At 41.4% G+C, this 24,369-nt stretch overlaps 1 protein-coding gene across 1 annotated transcript; it reads left to right on the plus strand.

Annotated features, from left to right (window-relative positions):
- The first annotated feature begins 251 nt into the window (after window positions 1–251).
- Window positions 252–23,667, plus strand: LOC109218015. Its single transcript, XM_019382330.1, has 3 exons — window positions 252–392; window positions 22,988–23,313; window positions 23,613–23,667. The coding sequence occupies exons 1-3, from the start codon at window positions 252–254 to the stop codon at window positions 23,665–23,667; spliced, it is 522 nt and encodes a 173-aa protein (XP_019237875.1).
- The last annotated feature ends 702 nt before the right edge of the window (window positions 23,668–24,369 follow it).

Raw genomic sequence — 24,369 nt, forward strand, 5'->3', positions numbered from 1 at the left:
TCGAGCAGGTCCGCATTATGTTTTGGGACTGGTTGATATGATTGGACGGGGTCCCGGGGGCCCCGGGTGAAATCCGGGTGGTCAACGGATCAAAATGGAAGATAAGGAATGGCTGAAGTGCACCAGTTCTGGTGTAATCGCACCTGCGCAAGTTTGACCGCAGGTGCGTGATCGCAGAAGCGGGAGAATGGTCGCAGGTGCAGTTTGGGCGAAGATAGGCAGTGATCGCAGGTGCGGAATTTTACCCGCAGATGCGGGTGCGCATCTGTGCTGGGGAGACCGCAGAGGCGGATTTTGGACTTAAGCCTGGGACCAAAGAAGCGGCACGTGCGCCGCAGAAGCGGGGCCGCAGGAGCGGTCTATGCACCGCAGGTGCGAAAGTGTTGGAGACAGTAAGGTTTATTTAAAACGGGGGTTTAGCCCATTCTCTTCCATTTTACTCTTGTTTGGACAATTTTTGGAGAGCTTCAAGTGGGGATTTTCATCATCAACGATAAGGTAAGCTATCCCCACATGTCTTGAGTTAAATACATTGATTATGTATAGATTTTAGCATGGAAATTGGTAGAAATTTGGGAGTTTGAGGAAAATCTAGAAAATTGGTATTCTTGAATTTTGACCACGATTTTGGACATAAATTGAGAGTAAATTATATATTTGAGTTAGTGAGGTTATGGGCAGACTTTATCTTCGAAAAATTTCGCAATCCGGGCACGTGGGCCCGAGGGAATTTTTGTCAACTTTTCGACCGAGGTTAGAAATTATTATAAATTGGATTATTATGAGTAATTGAACGTGTATTAATGGTTTTACATAATAATTGGCTAGTTTTGGAACGTTGTGCATTAATTTGAGTCTTCGGAAGGGCGTGGAATGCCGGTTATGGAACTTCGGAGCGAGGTGAGTCTCCTTTCTAACCTTGTAAGAGGGAATTGTCCCCATAGGTGAGTTAACTAGTTATGTGCTCCTATTTGTGGGGGCTACGTACGCACGAGATGGTGAGAGTCCGTGCGTAGCTGCTATTATGCTTAAGTCCGGGTAGTCTAGGGCCCAAAAGCATGCTTTACTTGTAATATTTGCAACCTTGTTGACAATTTAAAAATGCTTAAAAGATATCGAACGTGTAAATGAATTTCTAAAAGGCTAGATATTATTTCTTGACTTTTAAAAGAGAAACTTGCCTTTTCCTGAATAATTGTTCCTTGATGCATTCTTGATTTGACTGTTTGAATGTGTTAATCTATTGTGGAACGGGCCGAACGCCTCGATAGATTGAATAGATGCATCTATGGTTCGCGTCATTCGACCACCTGGCAGTGCACAGTTTAAATATTGTTGGATCAAGCTGTACGACCTCGGAATGATTTGCGCATGCTTGTATTGCTTGCCTTGTAATTCATAAGTGTTGATATTTATTTTTCCTAACCTGAGATTAATGTATAAATGATGAAATGAATTTGGGAATATCCTATAAAAGAAAGAATTGTTTATTTGGCTCATGCTATTGAGTTACAGCCATTTTTATGAAAAGTCCTCGATTTACTATATTTTTGGTATATTATTATTGGACCACTAGTAAGTGTCGAAGTCGACCTCTCGTCTCTACTTCTTCGAGATTAGACGGGATACGTACTGAGTACACGTTGTTTTTGTACTCATGCTATACTTACTGTGCATTTTTATTGCACAGGTACATGTACCTCTAGCGGCCTAATTGGCATCGCAGCACGGATGATCCGGAGACTTAGGTGAGCTGCATCTCTCGAGGCGACCCGCAGCCGGCATAGTCTCTTTTAGTGTATAGTATTTACCTTCTGTCTAATTTGTATTTCGGACAGTTATTGCATTTCATTCAATTTCCTAGGAATAGCACATGTACTTGTGACACCGGGTTTTGGGATGATTATGGGATGGTTAATATTAAAAGTTGTAAACATTTTTATTTATTCGGTGATGATTACCTTTTACTAGTTAAATTAAAGGAAATTATGGCTCCTAAATTACTAAAAATGGGAAGTTAATTAACTTCTTGGTGTTGGCTTGCCTGACAATGGTGTCCGGCGCCATCACGACCCTTAGTGGATTCTGGATCGTGACAATTTCCTTTGTCCCAGTAATTTTCCTTTACGGCTACCCCCCAATTTTCTATTTGTCGTTCTATTATTTTTTATATTTTTCCTTTTTCTATTCTATTAGTTTATATGTGATCTCTAGCCAGAACACTCAAAAAAAAAAAAAAACTCCAAAACTTTAAAATTACATAAAAGAACCATTCCTTTTAATCTTAAATTTATAAGTTTTCTTCATTCAAATCCGAAAAACTTGGATCTTAATGGGAATTTTGGATTGAGATAAAAAAAATCATCTTTTTTTATTATATCTTAAAAATTGTGTTATTTTAGGGTTATTAAATAAATTTAACTCTTTACTGTTAAATTATGATGAAAATTTCGTAAATATTGCTTAAAAAATATGAGATTTATGAAATTAATTTTTTGGAACTTTTAGTAAATTTAATTTTATACTTATGGAGTATAATTTATCTATTGAAGATATTTTTATATTTTCTTATTCTGATTGATATAATTCCTTTATTGAAGATGTTATCTTGCTTGTGCAAATTTATTTTTAATATACAGAAAAAGATATAATTTTCTAGTCAAAATTTTGATTTTACTTGTGTTGTTATAATAAAGGTGTGATTCCTTATTTAAAATTCTAATTACGTTTGTTTTTTTATATCCGAGATGTGATTTTTATATTTATAAATAAAAAATACCTATTAGGTTGACCCGAATAAACTCAAAAACAACCGAATAGACATTTCTAACAAATTTCATATTAGTCATTACAAGGTATACATTAATGGATATTATGGCACCTGCCACCTTTAAATCCTAAATCCGCCTCTGACTCCTACTACTGCATTTGTATTCATACTATAAATTATCAAGGTTACCTTGTTAAATTAAGAAAGTTTACCATGAAACTGCAACAACAACGATTATGCATGTGATTTAGATACAACATATAAATAACAGGTGCTATTTACGGAATCATACAAAGCAGATAAAAATCATCTATTGTGGAAAAAAGAAAAATCAAAAATTTATCTACCTATCTCAACAACAATTTAAAACAAGAATACAGTTAATCTAACAAACCCTAATTCTCATCATAAAAGTTCTCTAAATATCAAAATATTCAACATAAAATACATAGAAAAAATTTCCAAAATGAGCAAGAACTCAACTGTTGTATTCCAAAGCAATATAACCTCTTGCTGCCTGCAATCACAAGTAAAATATGTTGAGCAATTATGACAATTCTCAAAATTAAATAAACAAAATATGCAAGATGAATAATTCCTTAATAGCTCGTTTATGCTTCATCAGATAATAAACATTAGACAATTAGTGTTCCTCATATAGAGGACGCAGAGTTGTAAGTCGTAACCAAATTAGAATCCATTATGAATAAGGTATGCATCTCCTATGTAATGGCAGTGATTTTCTAAAATCTGGGCTGATTTTAGTGTTCTATTATAAGCAAAATTTTAAATTTTATAATTTTACCCACTATGGAATTGTCTTTTCTAAAAATAAAATAAAAATTAAACTTTAAAGACTAGTGTAAAACATTTGTGCTTTTATAATATATAGATAATTTATTGAAGCAATTTAAATTTTGTGTTTTACTCATTTTACCCTTAATGAGAAGCTTTATAGCCACAAAAATGTTCTAAAATCATGAGAAGCTTTTATAATAATATACATACATGAAGTATTTGTATGATTTTTAATAAAATCATGAATTGATATAAATATTTTAAAAGTTTATATCATGGATGGCATTTTGATTGTTTTTTTCTTTAGAATGACAAAGAGCATGAAGATATAATTGTTACTCCCTCCGTTTCAAATAATTTTAGGTAGTTTGACTCGGCATGAAGTTTAAGGAAAAAAAGAAAGACTTTTGAAATTTGTGGTCTTAAAAGCTTAACGGGTAAAGCTTTGTGGGGCCATGACTTTTTTGTGGTTATAAAAGCTTCTCATAAAGGGTAAAATGGGTAAAATGAGGAGTTTAAAGTTGAATTATTTCCAAATTTAGAAATGTGTCATTTATTTTGGAACAGACTAAAAAGGAAAGTGCCTCATTTAATATGAAACGGATGGAGTATTATTTTGTCTCAAATGTTAGTGTGAAGTGTAAGCCGCTTCAAGGAGAATTCCATAAGGTCAGTTCTCTACGCACTTATGTCCGGCTCGGCTTCGGCTTCGGCTTCGGCGGTCAATTGATCGATAATTTTTTTGGTCGGTCAATTGATTGATAATTGTTTGGACCAAATTTATTTCCCGTTTTTCGTTATTTATTTTCTTTTTCCAGATAATTTTTCACGCGGATTTTATTTCGCGGTTAATTTCCAAATGGTTATAACGGTCGTTTTCAAATTTAAAATTTGCGACCAAGCAGAAATATTTTATGCCGAAATGGTACCTCATGCGAACAGGTACCTTTCACCTATTCAACACAGACTATTTGGCTATAAATACAGAGGCTTTACCTCACTTTTTCACCACCAAAAATCTACATACTCTCCCCCTCTCTTCTGCATTTCTACATTTTTAAAAGCAAAACGTAAGCATCAGTATGGTTTACTCTCGTTTGTTGAGTTCAACGAAGTTCTGTAATTTTCATTGTCGGTATTACATAATAGGTGCTCCCTTCTATCCCGGGAGGAATTAATCCAACAACCTTGGATAACATCGAGGGGGTTAAATTCCTTAAGGAAACACAGTTTTCTGTTAGGCTCAGTATTTTCATTCTTCTGATTCTATTTCTGTTTTGATTCTGCACTAGTATTTATTTTGCAGAAATTATTTTTCAAACACATTTTTTTAACAAATGCCATGCCTAATAGCGTAAAGTTGAATGATAATCCAATTCTTAATGATTTTTTACATACACCAAAAAATCAAGAACCGATCCAACTACCACCGCACAAAGCAAATGTTGAAGTCAAAATTCCTATAGATGGACACCCCCCGATGGTGCTTTATTTGATGGAATTTTGTGGGGCATGCAGGTCCGGGAAGACTTGTGTGTGAAGCCGATTGCCAATTCCGACACTTTATCCGGTGGAAGAGTTACTCGTACACATAGGGGCAGAAAAACAGTGATTACGTGCCTTAAAAGGGACGAAGTGATTGAAGAAAAAAGGTAGCTTCTGAATAATCGTGCTTACGAGGCAAACGTTCTAAAAGAAAATCACATGGGAGGTTGTGCGAGGCTGATAAGGAAAATCACATGGGAGGTTGTGCGAGGCTGATAGAGCAAACAACTATGATTTTCTAACAGTGGGCTCACCTTACAGGGCAGCAAAGTACACTTATTGATATAATACAAGATTTACTAAGGTAAGCATTGTGAGCGCGTGACAATAGAAAAACAAGATATGTAGCAAAGGGAACCGTCAAAAATGGGAGGAGCATAGACGTTTTGCTTTTATGGTGGTCTTTTTGGGGCTTGTGGTATTTCCAAGGAAAGACGGAAACATTGACATAAAAGTAGCCGGGGTCGTCAGCACTTTACTTACTCAAGCCAAAAGCACTCTTGCGCCCATGATATTAGCCGAAATCTTCCGCGCCCTTACAGCCTGCAAAGCCGGGGGAGACTTCTTCGAGGGGTGCAATCTATTGTTGCAAATATGGATGACCGAACACTTGTGCCGTCGTTCTCAATTCCTGAGTTGCGGTTCTACAAAGAAGACATGCATAGAGGAGTTTTACACAAGGATTAAGTGGATCAGCTTGCCCGAGGAATTCACGGGCTGGACTTCATACTTTCGGTCCCTCACTGCTAGTCAAATAGAGTGGACATTTGGATGGTTGCCCGTCGATGAAATCATATATATGCCAGCAACGGGGCTGCACTTCCTTTTGATGGGTCTTAAGAGCATCCAGCCTTATGCTCCGTATCGGGTTTTAAGGCAACTCGGGAGGTGCCAAATAGTGCCAAAAGACGGCGATCTTAGTGCTCAGGTGGTTGAAATTAGCCCCGACGGACAATTCCCTAAAGCAAGAGTCCGCCAGATCTGGAATGAATGCCAATATTTAAAAGCGGATACTTGCGTACAGGATCGAGCCAAAGGCGAAGTGTCGCCAGGATACCTTGCTTGGTATAAGAGAGAATATGAGCATGAACGGCCAGCTAAAAGACCTCACATCCGGGAGTTTGATGAATCATCGCAAGAACAGTGGGCTTGGTTAGCTAAAGAAAATGAGTACAGGGCCCGCATAGGAGCATTCGAAAAATAGGTCCAAGACCTTCAGTTTGAAAACAGCGTGCAAGCCGCGGCTGACGAGGGTGAGAGAAAGAAATTGGCCAAAGAGAACGAAGCCTTACGAGCCCAAATCCAAAAGATGAAGTTAGCGGCCGAAAATCCCGTCAGAAGTGCCAAAGATACAAAGCTTATAGAAAATCTAAGGCAAAAAGTGGGTGACTACAGTTTTGACCTCAACAAAGCGGAAAAGGAATTAGCTGGGGTTCGGAAACAATTGGCTAAAAATGCGGAAGAACGGGCCCGCATGGTTAAGCAGTTGAAAGAAGAATACGATAATGAGTTTACAGGATTAAAGAAAAAGTTCATTGCCACATAAAACAGAATGATCAAACAGGCAAAAGAATTCAAAGTTGAAAGAGAGCACTGCTATATGGCATTGGCACAGTTAGAAATGGACTTGCAACAACTCCGGGAACAAAACCAGGTAGCCGAGCAAACTTTGGGGGCTAGGACCCAACAAATAGGGCGGTTGCTTCAAGAAAAAGGCAGAATCAGAGAGAGAATCTTAACCGTTGCTCATTCTATTACTAGGAAATGCCAAATGTGCGAAAACATGACCCGTACCACCTTCTTTGCATCAGTGATGATATTTGTGAAGTAGATAATGAGTGACCTGGACAGACTTCACGGGGAACTTGCATATAGGCCCGCGGCGAGACCGAACGATGTCCCGCGGGCACCAGGAGCTTTAATGTATTCATGATTGTCTTTTAAGTCTGTATTGCTTTTTCTACTAAAGTTTGTATTTCCGTTCTATTGGAGTCTGTATTTCCTTTTCATTAAAATTCAGTCAGTTGATTGAGTCTGTATTTTCGTTTGAGCTAGAATAGGGGTGGTGGAGTCTGTAGTTCTTTGCTGCATTAGAGTCTGTCAGTTTCGAGTCTTTGTAATAGACGTATTTGCTATCAATAAAATTGAAAATCCCAAAATATGTTTGCTTCTACTTTACATTTATTCTTCACGAACTACGCTTGATCTGATTCACGCAGGGTCGTGATACGTAGGCAATCTCCATAGGATTCGACTGTAACCAAATAATAAAATAGGGGCGAAAATGCAAAAAGAGAGAGTGGCAAGAAACAATGAAAAATAAAAAGGAAGTGGCACATAGAAATAAGGAAAAGCCGGGATGACGCATGCAACCAAGCAAAGGCATAATAGAAATGGTTAACTGCTTAGGTGCATTCACTCCCCAATGTGCGGTCATCTATCTGTTAATGCCCTAACCGCTAACAAAGTTGTTGTTGATGAGTTCAGGCAAGTGGTTAAGTTGACTGGCATTCTGGTCAACCCGATCCCTACAACACCCCGCTCTAACGGATAAGTCAAACATGGTCAACCAGGAATTAGAAGCAAGCATTGTCGACCCATCTAGGGNGGCGCCTGCTGTTACCCCCTGACTTCAGGAGACCTTAGCATAGTTCCTGAGCATGTTTGGTACATTGGCTTAGGCGGGCTCCTGATTTCAACAAAATAGACAAAAAACAAAGAAAATATTCTGCCCCAGTTTGCACTAGGAAGATTTGGGAGTTGTTAGCAAAATATAGATCACCTAAGCTATTGATGCAATGATAAGAGTAAAACAAAAGCCTTGATTGGAATGCACGATCCTGTGAGTAAAACCAAGGACATTTGACTAGCAAATTCATCAGACTAGGCCTTCTATCTTAGGAGAAAGATTCCTCAGACTAAGATTCTGATCCTAGGAGAAAGCCTACTAGACTAGGTCTTCAATCTTAGGAGAACAATTCATCAGACTAAGATTTCATTATCTTAGGAGAAAGATTCATCAGACTAAGATTTTGATCCTAGGAGAAAATTTATCAGACTAGGTCTATTTTTGTTATCTTAGGAGAAAGATTCATCAGACTAAGATTTCTATCCTAGGAGATAGTTCATCAGACTAGATCTTCTATCTTAGGAGAAATATTCATCAGACTAAGATTTAGATCCTAGGAGATAGTTCATCAGACTAGGTCCATTTAGTTATCTTAGGAGAAAGTTTCATCAAACTAAGATTTAGATCCTAGGAGATAGTTTATCAGACTAGGTCCATTTAGTTATCTTAGGAGAAAGTTTCATCAGACTAAGATTTAGATCCTAGGAGATAGTTCATCAGACTAGGTCCATTTAGTTATCTTAGGAGAAAGTTTCATCAGACTAAGATGTAGATCCCAGGAAAAGGTTCATCAGACTAGGTTTACTATCTCAGGAGAAAGATTTATCAGACTAAGATGTGATCCTAGGAGAAAATTCATCAGACTAGGTTGTCTATCTTAGGAGAAAAGTTCATCAGACTAAGATTTTGATCCAAGGAGAAGGTTAATCAGACTAGGTCCATTTTGTTATCTTAGGAGAAAGTTTCATCAAACTAAGATTTAGATCCTAGGAGATAGTTCATCAGACTAGGTCCATTTAGTTATCTTAGGAGAAAGTTTCATCAAACTAAGATTTAGATCCTAGGAGATATTTCATCAGACTAGGTTTACTATCTCAGGAGAAGGATTCATCAGACTAAGATTTTGATCCTAGGAGAAAGTTCATCAGACTAGGTTTTCTATCTTAGGAGAAAGATTCATCAGACTAAGACTTTGATCCTAGGAGAAAATTCATCAGACTAGGTCTGTTTTGTTTATCTTAGGAGAAAGTTTCATCAGACTGAGATGTAGATCCCAGGAGAAGGTTCATCAGACTAGGTTTACTATCTCAGGAGAAAGACTTATCAGACTAAGATGTGATCCTAGGAGAAAATTCATCAGACTAGGTCCATTTTGTTATCTTAGGAGAAAGGTTCATCAGACTAAGATTTTGACTCTAGGAGAAGATTCATCAAACTAGGTCTCTTGTTATCTTAGGAGAAAGATTCATCAGACTAAGATTTTGACTCTATAAAACTCCATCAGACTAGGCCTTTTATCCTAGGAGGAAACATTGTGAAAAGTAATGGCAAAGGTCAATGATTTCAGAAACTTCCCTTTTGTCGGTGCTCCTCTTGTTCCTTTTCTTTTCTTTCCTTTCTTGTTCCCTTACTGTTGAACCAACTTTCTTGCACTGCTTTGTTCCTGTTTCAAACAACGAAAACTTGTGAGTTTAAAATGTGGTGGTTGGTTTGTGGCCTTGAACTTCGAAGGTGGCCCATCATCCTCCATTTGTTGCATTGCATGAACGGTCATCTCCCCAATCCTCATGTCTCATATGAATCCCGCAGCATGTCTATTGTCCATGCTTTGTGTATATGATGTTCTTTCTTGACCACTGGCTTTAGCCTTGAGTTTATTGTTCTTTCACTTGTCACGATAACTGATTCCCCCTCGAAGATCTTGCTTGTTTATTGACTAACCACTTTCTTTGCTACCCTTGACACGGAGACTACCTCTGATCCGTTCACCAAAACACCCTCCATCTGTTGCGTGGTTCCTAAATCGGACCCTTGTATTTTGCACGAATCCCAAAGCATGTTGATTGTGGCCAACTCAGTGTGCCTGCGGTTTTCTCCTGGCTTGACGCCTTTATGTGCTCACCAGGTCCCGTGTTGTTTAATTGGAAAGCTTGGTGGCATATTTTGATATCATTTCTCACTTGTTTTGAACAACCGACCTAGGACGAAGGAGTAAAACAAAGTGGGAGGATTGGAGTAAAGGGTAATGGAGAGAGACGATTCCCAACAAGAAACCTACAGAGTAGCAATCCATCAGATGTGGATACCGACTCTAACGACCTTGACATGCACCTGCGGCCTACTCTGTTTAGCAAATCTGATGTTCAGCTCTTGTTGTACCTTTTGCCGTGAAACTGGGCTTCAATGCTCCGCTTGCCTGATCCGATTCACAATCCTTATTCGACTTGTAGTGCCCGAAGGATTTTCACCATCAAGCCTCTCTCATTTTGATTTTTCTCTCAACTGACCGTCGCCTTATGGTGCCCGTGAAGGTTTTCACCAACAAGACTTTCTCATTCTTCATTTCCTTCGTTTGGACCGGAGTGTTGCCCCTGATATGATTCACCTCTGCTCACTTGACTCGGCATTTCTTGAAGACTGATCGGAAGGTCTTTCTTTGGACCGTAATGTGGGCTTTTGGATAGGGTTAGAAAGGAAGGGTATCAAAGGCTCAAAACAATTCAATGATGGGTTTAAAGTTACAACTTTCGGAATCAGATTTCTCACAACAACCACAACCTGCCCCAGTTTCTTTCTTGGGGGACTTTGGATTTTTGTTTTGGTGTGATTGAACCTCAGAGAGAGGCTGCCTACGTACCCTTTCGGGATCAAGTCAAACGTAGTTNTGATTCACTATCCTTATTCGACTTGTAGTGCCCGAAGGGTTTTCACCATCAAGCCTCTCTCATTTTGATTTTTCTCTCAACTCACCGTCGCCTTATGGTGCCCGTGAAGGTTTTCACCAATAAGACTCTCTCATTTTTTATTTCTCTCAGCTTACTTTGCCTTATGGTGCCCGTGAGGGCATTTATCATCAAGACTCTCTCATTCTTCATTTCCCTTGTTTGGACTGGAGTGTTGCCCCTGATATGGTTCACCTCTACTCGCTTTACTCGGCGTCTCTCGAAGATTGATCAGAAGGTCTTTCTTTGGACCGTAATGCAGGCTTTTGGACAGGGTTAGGAAGAAAGGGTATCAAAGGCTCAAAACAATTCAACATGGGTTCAAAATTACAACTTTCGGAATCAGATTTCTTACAACAACCACAACTTCTGCCCCAGTTTCTTTCTTGGGGACTTTTGAATTTTTGTTTTGGTGTGACTGAACCTCAGAGAGAGGCTGCCTACGTATCCTTTCGGAATCAAGTCAAACGTAGTTCATACTACTTTGATTGTTGCGATCTTTCTTCCGCTTTTCTTTTCCTTTCTTTTCATTCTTTTCTTTTACTTCTCTTCTCTTTTCTCTTTTTACTTTTTCTTTTCTTTTCTCTTCTTTTCTTTCTTTCCCTTTTTTCTCTTTTTGCTTTTCTTTTCTTTTCTCTTCTTTTGTTTTCTTTCTTTTTTTTTTCTCTTATTTTTCTTTTTCACTGTTTTTCTCTTGTTTCTCCATTTACTTCCCCATTCGAACTTGCGAGTCTGATTAATGATTCCGAAAGAGGGGTATGCAAGAAAATAATCGAGGCTCAAAGGGGTAACAAAGGACAAAGTGTTTGGATAGCAGAATAAAAATGCCTTCGTCATTCCAATCTTCAAAACATACCAAGTACAAACTGCGCAGTTAAACAAGCTGAGGAAAACACACAACATCTTTTGATTGCACCAGAATTACTAACCATATTCACATATTTGCCTTCTGTATTTGTCAATTACCTAACACCATTGGACAACAATCTTGGTACCACGAACGGTCCCTGTAGACCTGGGGCACTCTTGCCTTGGCTTCAAACCGATGCGGCATGATGCATTTTAACAGTATTTATGTTCTATCTGCCCCCAGTTTCACTTGATTTGGGCTTGAAGTGATCTCAAAATGCCTTTACTCATTTCCCTCGAATGTCCTTACGTCTTCAGCATTGTTTCCTTGCTTCATTACCAAACTGACTATTAAAACAGGTTGGGAATTATGCGTGCATGTCGTGTCACTAGAATCAGCATGAAAGAATTGTAACAGGAGAAGGGAACGAAATAAAATGACTAGAAATGGCAGGAAACAGAGAATTGCATTAGACTGACGGTGAAAGGGTTTACACAACAAAACAAACAAACTAGACTAGAGTTACAAACTTTGAATAAACCTAGACAGCACTACACAAGCTACTACGACTAGACAAACAAAGCAAAGTGAGAGGATAGAAGGGTTTGGATCACAAGACAAAATCCGGATTACAACCCTGAAAATAACCCGGACAACAGAAATGACAACAAAATAAACCACCAAAACTCCACTCTAGCTAACCAGGAGATGGAGCGTCTTTCCAATCACCGAACTCGACATCTTAGCCACTGGATTGCCTATCAAAGTTGCTGGGACCTTCACCAATTTCAATATCGTTGACTTCATTCAACGAGTTTCCGAGAGGATTCTCATACTCCCTGTCGCCATGGATCTTCCCCACAAAATGTGCACCATCATGTGCAGGTAAAGGATTCTGTGCAATATTCTGGGTGCCACTGCCCTGGACCGCAATTATCCCTTCCTGAATCATTCTTTCTATCTCTCTTTTCAAATCTCGACAACCTTCGACATCGTGCCCCTGGGCATTGGAATGGTATTCACACCTCTTAGAAGGATCAAAGCTTCTTGCACGCTTGTCCGCATGATTCGGAGGAACCGGTGTAATCAAGTTATAATGCTTTAGTTTCTCAAACAAGTCAGCATAGGACTCTCCGATAGGGGTGAAAGTTTCCTGCTTCTGTGCCCTTTCTTGCCTGAAATTTTGGTTAGCCCGCAAACTTGCTCCAGGGGGAGTCTTGTAAGCTCTTGGAGATGGGTATGTGTTTTGAGTTGGGTAGGCATTTTGTGGAGTGGGTGCGTGCCATTGCGCCTGGGTAGGATGTTGGGGATATGTATGGGCATGGTGGACAGAGAAGTGGGAACTACGTGGTGGGTAATAATGCTGTGGGGTGTGGGGACGGGGACGAGGTTGATGGTAATATGGGGATGGCCCCCCTGACCAGGTTCTCGAGTCAACTACCGCCACATCTTCTTTCTTTTTCTTTCCAAGTACCCCTCCGCTCTGGATAGTGGTTGCCTTGATTGCTGAATAGCTCATGATTTTGTCGGATTTGAGCCCTTCTTCAACCATACTTCCCATTTTCACTACCTCGTTAAAAGATTTTCCCACTGCTGACACCAGGTAACCATAATAACTAGGCTCCAAAGCCTGCAGAAAATAATCGACCATTTCGCCTTCCTTCATTGGAGGATCGACCCTTGCAGCCTGCTCTCTCCACCGGAAACCGTACTCCCTGAAGCTTTCCCCAGGATTCTTCTCAATTTTAGTCAGTGACAGACGATCCGGGACAATTTCGAGATTATACTGAAAGTGGCACGCAAATGCTTGGGCCAAATCATCCCACGTGTACCATCGGGCATGATCCTGTCGTGTGTACCATTCCAAGGCCGTACCGCTGAGACTTTGACTAAAGTATGCCATCAATAACTCATCCTTTCCCCCAGCTCCTCTCATTTTACTGCAAAATCCCCTTAGATGAGCTACCAGATCGCCGTGTCCATCGTACAAATCAAACTTGGGTAGCTTGAACCCTGCTGGCAACTGTACATCGGGAAACAAGCACAAATCTTTATAGGCCACACTGACTTGGCCACCCAACCCTTTCATGTTCCTGAAGGACTGCTCCAGGCTTTTTACTTTTCGAATTATCTCTTCCTGCTCCGGGTTTTTAAGCGGCTTTTCAGTTTCCACCGGGAACTCGAAGTGAGGGGTGTAAGAGTATGGCTCAGGAACTTTAAAGGTAGGCTCAGGAGGATAGTACAGACTGTCGTGAGCTTGAAACAGGGGCTCACTGGAAGATCTTTGCAGTGTGGCAGGTGGAGGCGCCACAAAGACAAGGGTGATTGATGGGGGAGGGTTTTGTTTGGGTGGTGGAGCTTGGGGAAGATAGGAGGTGGTGCCATACCTCTGTTGGTAGAAAGGGAAAGGTGAAGATGAACTCGCAGGAGGAAACTCCCGAGACTGAGCCAAAGGTGGGATATATGCTGGATTGGCGGGATAAACTGGCGCCGGCTGACCCTTAGCCCAAGCCTGATGTATCTCTATCATCTGGTGCCTCAACTTATACATCTCTTCCTTCATCGCTTTGATATCTACCATTTCTACCTCTTTCGATGGGTCCACGATACGGGCGTCTGACTCTTGCCCTGTCATGTTCATTTTGGTTTTTGCTCGGGTGTTGCAGGGATGGGTTGCCAGGATGCCGACTGCCTTTTGTCCTCGTGTTGTGAAGAGGAGTTACCACGTTAAAACCACAAACCAACCACCTTTCTGGTATGACATGACAAAAATGAAACCATCACGTCAGCGTTAGGGCATGTAACATATTGGTAACAGCTTTTGATTGGGCGCATGCGTCATCCCGGCTTTTCCTTATTTCTAATTGCAAACTTTTCTTTTTGCCTTTTGTGGTTTTTCCTCTCTTTTCTCGTTTTTTTTTCTTTTTCTTTTGGTTATGGTCGAATCCTATGGAGATTGCCTACGTATCACGACCCCGCGTGAATCAGACCGAGCGTAGTTCTTGCAGAATAAATGTAAAGTAGAAGCAAAATATTTTTTGGGTTTTTCAATTTTATTGACAGAAAATACGTCTATTACAAAGACTCAAAACTGACAGATTAAACAACTAACAGACTCTAATGCAGAAAAGAACTACAGACTCCATCATCCCTATTCTACTTTAAACGAAAATACAGACTTAATCAACTGACTGACTTTTACAGACTCTAGTAGAAAAGGAAATACAGACTCAGAAGACAATCATGAATACATTAAAGCTCCTGGCGCCCGCGGGACATCATTCGGTCTCGCCGCGGGCCTATATGCAAGTTCCCCTTATTTTGAATCGTGCTCATCCTGCACATTTATTAAGGTGATTTAATCACTTATTTTGACCTAAAAGGGAAAAAATTGACACTATTTTTGTTCAAATTTCCAATTTTAAAACAAACGGCCGGTTTTGCAGTTACGGCCTTTCAGCACTTTGGGGAGAAGATTTTAAGGCTGTGTCTGTTAACCGTTGAACTGACTCAGGGTGGCTGTTCTTGCAAAAACAGCCTTCCGGCGCCCTTTTGAGGACATTCGGCTTAGTTTAAACAAGAATGGCGGTACCCTACTTATTCATGACGAAATTAAAAAATTTGGCATTTTTGGCTATTTTTGAAAAGGGGAGGTTGGACCTGATGAGGGTTGCCTACGTATCTCACATCCGGTGAGAATCAAACCTGCGTAGTTCGGGCAAATAAATCTAACTATTTTGAAAACAAGACTCTTTTTTTGTTTTTGTTGGCAAATACACTATTTCTGAAAGCAAGATTCTTTTTTTATATTTTCTTTTCAGTGGCAAATAAAATAAACTAATATAAAAATAAAACTCTTTTTGTTTTTCTTTTCCATTGGCAAACTAAAGAGAACTTTTTTTTTTTCATTTTCTCAAAATTCGGCAGTATTTCGACACTACTTGGACATTGGTTTTTCTAGTGTAGGTAATTAACTCTCCACACTGCTATATTCTCTTTTTCCCTCTTTGTTTTTTTTTTCCAATTTTCCCCAGATATTCAAAGCCGGTCAGCATGCGAATCCAAAACAGATAAATGCACAAGTAGGATGCATCAGGATGGTCCATTATTCTGGGTACACCTGCCTAGACGGACCCAACCCCTGTGTTGAGTCCCCTAAGTCATATGCACGTGATGCAAATACGCGTTCCTACTAGGGATCCGGCATGAGGTCAAGTTATTCTAGGTTCAAAGCCTGGGTATAGGTTCTAGACTGTGTACCCGAGCGGACCACTCGAGTCGAGGAGGGGGCTACGTACCGGGAACCAAAAGGCCATCCGGCTTAGTACTTGTCCGGCCTCTTTCTTATTTCAGGGTATTGACACTAACAGAATAGGGAGTCTCAACCAGTAAGCACATCCCCGTAGGTGAGGAGAGAAGGGTTTCGGCACAGTTTATATACAGTTCAGATAATATCAAAAGCGGTAAAAAGCAACATTTTGCACATTTAGCATGAAACATGTAGGAAAATCAGATATAACCAAATACAACAATTATTCTAAGCTCGAATTCTGAACCCTGAACCAAAGTTCTGGGTTCTTGTCCCCAGCAGAGTCACCAGAGCTGTCACACCTCCTTTTTCCTACACCCCGGAAGGAGGGTGTAAAGGAGTTTTTCCAATTAAAGGACAATCGGAACGGGATCTATTATTGATATTCAGAGTCGCCACTTGGGAGATTAATGGCGTCCCAAGTCACCGGTTTAATCCCGATCCGAGGAAATTATGACTCTGTTAACAGTCCGCGAACCAGAACTCCGAGTAAGGAATTCTGTTAACCCGGGAGAAGGTGTTAGGCATTCCCGGGTTCCGTGGTTCTAGCACGGTCGCTCAACTGTTGTATTTGATTTTATCTGATTTCCAAACTCATATGCTTTTATTAATGAACCGCTTTTATTATTTTTTATTTTTTATAAGAATTGCAACGTCGTGAAAATGCATCTCGAACCACGTCGCACCAGTGCACCCGTGATTGTTAACACATTTCGACTTCGTTGAGATTGGATTTGGGTCACATAAATGTGCACCCGAGTTTAAGAAGGTAAAATTATTAAATGACGCGCCTAAAGCAACTAACGCATTGTTAACTTTGCGAGGGCTATGGAAATTTGCTAAATGGCACGCCTCCAATTCTAAAGGGCTTTACTCAACTAAAACAAACTAGGGATGTTCAAGATTGTCTCCTAAATTACTTTGAGATTTTTTTGTGATGCCGAATTTATAGGCAAAATATTATTGTGGAACTATTCTAAGTCAACCACTCCCAACTAATTGCTAAATCCTCACGGCCCAAGACAATTTCACAAGCAAAACAATCACATGGCCACAACATTTAATTTTAAGCTTAATCAACTAACCTAAACAGAGTTCTTAACAATCACGTGATCAATTCAGCTTATGCCTCAAAAACGTTGAATCAAATAAGCAAATCAAAAATAAGAAAAATCTACTCGACATATATAGAACGAAGAAGCCTACTAATATACTACTAGTGTCTAACCAAGAGATGCTTCAAATTTAAAAATCAGTGAAGTGCCACTAACTAAACCTTCAACTATATTATGAAGTCTTCCCCTATATATATCCACTCATATCTCCAGGATAAGAATATGAAACCTTGGGAAGAAGAAACTGCATTAGAGGAGTACATCGTCAAAGTGAAGATATATGTTGAATTGAGTTGTATTACATGTCATATACATATGGACCTTCTTATATTTTAGTGATTTTGATCTGTTCAAAAAACCACCAGATTCATTTAACAAACATATCATTTAATTGAAAAAAAAACAGATCAATCATAATATCGAACAACAGATAAACATGGACCTTTTATTAACTTGTAAAATTTGCAGCAGCTTCGAACGATACACAAAGACGAGCACGCCGCAGATGAAAATGAACAGGCATTATCTGAGGCTCTACACTTCCCTTGACCGCAAAACTATGCCGGCGACCTCGACAGAACTCGAACTCGAATGGTTTCAATTTTGAGCTGTTGTTTTGATCGTGTTTAGCTGATTTTGGGGCTGGATTGGACTGGTTTTCGGAGTGTTTTTTAGAGTGTTTTCAATGGTGATTAGCGGCCGGTGTATCTCCTGAAGAAGATGAAGTCAGGGAGGGGCTCTCGAAGAAGATCGAATTTCAGGGGGTCCTCAATTGCGGCGCTACTGATTTTTAGCGTTATTTTTTTGTATCCCTCTTCAGATTTTTAAGTATTATTTATAGGTAGAGTCTAGGTCTAGGTGTATTTTTGTGTATTTGTTAATTAGTCCCTAGGTCCTTTTGTGTTAAGTACTTAGGGTCTTTTTATTTATTTTTTTGTCCCAAAGAATAGTCTAGAAGGGTCCCTAGACTACATAATGACTTCTTTTTTATTTTTTATTTTTAAAAATAAGATAGAAATACTACACAATGCCAAAGCTAATATTAACTAATTAAACTAGACATGAAACTATTTTTGTATTTTCGAAATTATATAAGGTACTATTTTTGTGCTTTTTGAATTTATGAAAAATACATAAACTAAATTTTTTTTGTAATTTTTATTTTCTTGTAATAAAATAAAGTAAAAGATCCAAAATTAATTGAAATAGCTATATTAGGCCTAAATTAAATATTTACGTGCTAAAAATATGAAAAATCTTTGNTAACCAAATAGTAAAAATAGGGGCGAAAAATGCAAAAAGAGAGAGTGGCAAGAAACAATGAAAAATAAAAAGGAAGTGGCACATAGAAATAAGGAAAAGCCGGGATGACGCATGCAACCAAGCAAAGGCATAATAGAAATGGTTAACTGCTTAGGTGCATTCACTCCCCAATGTGCGGTCATCTATCTGTTAATGCCCTAACCGCTAACAAAGTTGTTGTTGATGAGTTCAGGCAAGTGGTTAAGTTGACTGGCATTCTGGCAACCCATCCCTACAACACCCGCTCTAAGGATAAGTCAAACATGGTCAACCAGGAATTGGAAGCAAGCATTGTCGACCCATCTAGGGAGGAGGAAGTAGTGGACGTTAATGCAATAAAGGAGGAGATGTATAAACTGAAGCAACAAATGGCCGAGATGTACCAGGCCTGGTCGAAGGGACATCCACCACCAGCCTATCCTGCTAACCCCACTTACATCCCACCACTAGCTCAGCCTCAAGATCCTCCCACAGCGAACTCATCTCCTGTTTTCCCTACTTACCAGCAGTACTACGGAACCACCTCTCAAACACCACCACCTCCACCACCCAAACAAATTCCATGCCCTCCACCACTAACTACTCCTGTGTTTGTGGCTCCTCCACCTGTCGCACTACACAAGTCTTCTAGCGAACCTTTGTTCCAAACCCATGATAACCAGTATTACCCACCCGAAGCCACTTTCAAACCACCAGAGCCATGCCCTTACACTCCCCGCCTTGATCTCTTAGCAGAAGAAGAAAAGCCTCCTAAAAACCCGGAGCAAGAGGAAATGATACAGAAGGTTAAGAGCTTAGAACAGTCATTCCGAAATATGCAGGGGCTCGGAGGACAAGTGAGTGTAGCCTATAAGGACCTGTGCCTGTTTCATGATGTCCAATTGCCAGCAGGATTCAAGTTACCCAAGTTTGACCTATATGATGGACATGGTGATCTGGTGGCCCACTTAAGGGGGTTCTGCAGCAAGATGAGAGGAGCCGGAGGAAGGGACGAGTTATTGATGGCTTACTTTAGTCAAAGTCTAAGTGGGGCAGCTTTGGAGTGGTACACACGACATGATCATGCTCGATGGTACACTTGGGACGACCTGGCCCAAGCATTTGCATGTCATTTTCAGTACAATCTCGAAATTGTCCCGGACCGTCTGTCACTAATTAAAATTGAGAAGAAGCCCGGAGAAAGCTTCCGAGAATATGTTTTCGTTGGAGAGAGCAGGCGGCAAGAGTCGATCCTCCAATGAAAGAGAACGAGATGGTTGATTATTTCCTACAGGCTTTGGAGCCTACCTATTATGGTCACCTGGTATCAGCAGTGGGAAAAACTTTCAACGAGGTCGTGAAAATGGGAAGTATGGTAGAAGAGGGTCTCAAGTCTAACAAGATTATGAGCTATTCAGCAATCAAAGCAACTACTCAGGCTATTCAGAGCGGCACTGGAGGAGTATTGGGAAAGAAGAAGAAAGAAGAGGTTGCAGTAGTAGAATCAAGAGCTTGGTCCAGAGGTCCATCACCATATTATCACCAACCTCGCCCTCACCCCAAGCCTACCCACACACCCCATATGGCCCACCGCAGCACTATTACCCACCTCCTGTCCCCAATTTCTCTGTCCACCATGCCCAGACATACCCCCAACCTCCTACCCATGCGCAATGGCGCGCACCCACCCCACAAAATACTTACCCAGCTCAAAGCACTTACCCACCCCCAAGAACCAACAGAAATCCCACTGGAATCGGCTTTCGACCTAACCCTGCATTTAAGAATGATAGGCTGCAAAAGAAGAAGACTTTCACTCCCTTGGGTGAATCTTACACTAGCTTGTACCACAGATTGAGACAGTTGGTCATGTTGAGTCCGATTGAACCCAAGTTGCCAAATCCTCCCCCAAGGAATCTAGACCACTCTGTGAGTTGTGAGTATTGCTCAGGTGCGCCGGGACATGACACAGAAAAATGCTGGCACTTGAAAACGGCCATCCAAGAGCTCATTGACACCCGCTGAATTGAAGTGCAAGCTCCAGAAACGCCTAACATCACCCAAAATCAACTACCAACCCATCACGAGACCCATATGATTGAGCTAGTCCAAAAGGGAGAGCATAAGAAGCCGTCACAAACCTTAATGATGATCTGGGCTAGTGAGGATAGATCAAATGAGAAACTAACAAAGGGGAGAGCATTGAGCAAGGTAGAAGAAATAGTTAGCAAACCAGTGGTAGTGATAAAGAAGGAGCTTTTGAGCAGTGTTGCAGAAACACAAGAACCAGCTAAAGTGGTAGTGTCGGGGGCAGCTGTCAAGCCCGTTGTGATGGTAAAAGGGGCTCGCACAGAGCCGGTTGTCATCACGCCAGTGACTCGGTTACCAGTAACCAGTGAAAAGGCCATCCCATGGAATTACAGCCGAGTGATAGTGATGTATCAAGGAAAGGAAGTTAAGGAAGAAGTTTGTGAAACCCATGGGCTGACTCGCTCAGGAAGATGCTTTGCTCCTGACGAGCTGAGAAAGGCTAAAATCACCAAAGATAATCCAGTACCAGTAAAGAAAGCTATAACTGAAGAAGAGGCAGAAGAAGTCTTGAAGAAGATGAAGGCGCAAGATTATTCCATTGTAGAACAGTTGAGAATGATCCCAGCACAAATCACTTTACTATCATTACTGATCCACTCAGATGAGCACCGCCAGACATTGATGAAAATTTTGAATGAGGCCCATGTTCCTGATAAGATTTCTTTGAACCATCTAGAGAAAATAGCAAACAAGATTTTCGAGGTCAATAGGGTTACGTTTTCTAATGATGAGCTGCCTTTGGAAGGCACTGAGCATAATAGAGCACTCTACCTCACGGTGAAATGTGAAGACTCTGTGGTCACCCGAGTGCTGGTTGATAACGGGTCCAGTGCAAACATCTGCCCTCTCTCCACCCTGGAAAAGTTAAAGGTAGACAGTGAGAGAATCCACAAGAATAGTATTTGCGTGCGAGGATTTGATGGAGGAGGCAAGGACACAGTTGGGGATATAGTGTTGGAACTGACAATAGGTCTGGTTGAATTCACTATGGAGTTCCAGGTGCTCGACGTGGCCGTCTCTTACAATCTCTTGTTAGGCCGACCCTGGATCCATGCAGCAAAGGCAGTGCCATCTACCTTGCACCAGATGGTTAAATTCGAGTGGGACAGGCAAGAGATTGTGGTGCATGGGGAAGATAGTTCGTGTACTCCGGGTGGTGCCATTGTGCCTTTCATAGAAGCTGAGGATGACAAAGGTCCATGGGTTTATCAAGTCTTTGATACGGTATCGGTTGAAAAGATCCTGGAAGGGAAGTGTATTCCTGTGCCAAAGGTAGCTGCTGCACCCGTCATGGTTGCATCGGAAATGCTGAAGAACGGATTTGTACCTGGAAAGGGCTTGGGTGCTTCTTTACAAGGCATCGTACAGCCAGTATCTCTTCCTGCAAACCTGGATACTTTTGGTTTAGGCTTCAGGCCCACTGCTGCAGACATAAGGCGAGCTAGAAAAATGAAAAAGAAAGCATGGACCCTTCCAAAACCTATTCCCCGCCTTTCCCGCTCCTTTGTCAGGCCTGGTACTAAGAAGCGCCTAGCAACAGCAATGCCCAGTGGTGTGGTTGATCCCGACAAGGAGCTGATTGAAAGGTTTGAAAAGCTGTTTGATGAGGTGAATGTGTTGGAGGCTGGAGAAGGTCCAAGCAAGGCAGATGTTCAGTTCGTGGGGCCCCAGGCAAAGCTTAACAATTGGGAAACAACTCCTACCCGGAGGGAGTCTTGGTAGTTAGTTTTGATTTCCTTTCAGTTTAATCTGGATTATTTCCAAGGTTGTAATTCGGATGCTATGTTCCGTCCGTTTGGATGAGTTAAACCTTGTTATCTTAAATATTAATGAAATGCAATTTCCCTCCTTTTCAATCCTGATAGTTTTTATTTTGCCTTTCTTTTCTTTCTTGTACAGTCCCTTTTACGCTGGTTTTAGTGATGTGTCATGCATGAGGAGTCTTCAGCCCAGTCTTAAATGCCAATCTAACTCAGACATAATAATACAAGAAATTGAGTGTGATGACGAAATAGAATATGATGATGAGGAAGCTTTTGAGGAAATCAGTAAAGAATTAAGCCATTTTGAAGAAAAACCCAAACCTAATCTGAATGACACAGAGGCAATCAATTTAGGGGATCAGGAGAATGTGCGGGAAACGAAAATAAGTGTCCATTTGGAACCTCAGCTCAGAGAAGAGATAATTAAGCACTGTTTGTGACCGACTATGAGGCGAGATTCTCTGAGTTGTCTCACCATGCCCTCATGATACTTCCTACGGACGCAGACAGAGTGCAGAGATTTGTTGCGGGGTTGCACCCTGGAATTCGAGCTAGCATGGCCTGAGAGGTTGAGATGGGGACTGAGTATCAGCTAGTGGTGGAGATTGCTCGGAGGATTGAGGGTTACCGCCAGAGGGGTAGAGAGCAGTTGCAGCAGGACAAGAGGACCCGATTTTCTAGAGAGTTTAGAGGTGCCCCAGCGAGGGGAAGAGGTCAATTTTGGAGGGGTCAGCCCAGCAGGCCCCCATATTCAGCACCACCACCACCTCCCCGAGGTGCTCCAGTGAGGCCTTATTTCAGTGGGATGCCGGAGAATTCTTACCGCCCACTAGCTATTCAGGGTTCCTCCAGCGGGTATTCTGGTCATCAGGGTTCTTCGAGTGACTACTTCAGTGCTATGCTAGAGAGTTCATACCGCCCCCAGCCATTCAGAGTTCTTCTAGTGGATATTCGGGCCATCAGGGTCAGGCTTCAAGACAGCAGTCTATGGCACTGCGGGGTTGTTACGAGTGTGGGGATCCGGGTCACATAAAGAGATTTTGCCCCAGACTTCAGGGCAAGGCAGTACTGCAGGGTCATCAGCCTATGATTACAGCACCAGCCGTCCGGTCGCCCAGAGGTGGGGGACAGGTTGGTAGGGGTCGTCCTAGAGGTGGANGGTCATCAGCCATGAGTTACAGCACCAGCCGTCCGGTCGCCCGAGAGGTGGGGGGACACGGGTTGGTAGGGGTCGTCCGTAGAGGTGGAGGCCAGGCAAGGGGAGTTCAGCCAGCTACTATTCAGCCAGGCCGAGGCCAGCCAGCCGGCGCTCCAACTAGATTCTATGCTTTTTCGGCCAGACCAGATGCAGTGGCCTCAGATGCCGTGATCGTAGGTATTATTTCTGTATGCGGTAGGGATGCTTCGGTATTATTTGATCCAGGGTCTACATATTCATATGTGTCATCTTTGTTTGCTCATTTCCTGGATATCCCTCGTGAGTCTTTGGGTATTCCTATTTATGTGTCCACTCTTGTAGGCGGTTCTCTGGTTGTGGATTGGATCTACCGGTCATGTGTGGTTACATTATGTGATCGTGAGACTAGAGCGGACCTTCTGTTACTTGATATTATCGACTTTGAGGTCATCCTGGCATGGATTGGTTATCTCCATATCACGTCATCCTTGATTGCAATGCCAATATGGTTACTTTAGCGATGCCTGAGTTGCCGAGATTGGAGTGGAAGGGTTCCTCCTTTAGTACTTTTAGTCGGGCTATCTCTTTTCAGAAGGCTTGACATCTGGTCGAGAAGGGTTGTTTGGCGTATCTAGCATATGTTCGGGACACCACTGGAGAGTCTCCGATGATTTATTCGGTGCCAGTAGTCCAGAAGTTCGCCGATGTGTTTCCTTCTGACCTCCCAAGCATCCCGCCAGATCGTGATATTGAATTCTGTATTGATTTGGCTCCAGGTACCCAGCCTATATCTATCTTACCGTACCGTATGGCTCCGAAAGAGTTGAAGGAGAAGCTTGAGGAGTTGTTAGCAAAGGGGTTTATGAGACCAAGTGTGTCACCTTGGGGTACACCAGTGTTATTTGTGAAGAAGAAGGATGGGACTATGCGGATGTGCATTGATTACCGTCAGTTGAATAAGGTTACCATCAACAACAAGTACCTGTTGCCACGCATAAATGATTTGTTTGACCAGTTGCAGGGTGCTAGGGTGTTTTCTAAGATCGATTTGAGCTCGGGGTACCATCAGTTGAAGATTCGGGACTCAGATGTTCTGAAG

Source organism: Nicotiana attenuata, unplaced genomic scaffold (assembly GCF_001879085.1).
Source record: "Nicotiana attenuata strain UT unplaced genomic scaffold, NIATTr2, whole genome shotgun sequence".
NCBI lineage: Eukaryota > Viridiplantae > Streptophyta > Magnoliopsida > Solanales > Solanaceae > Nicotiana > Nicotiana attenuata.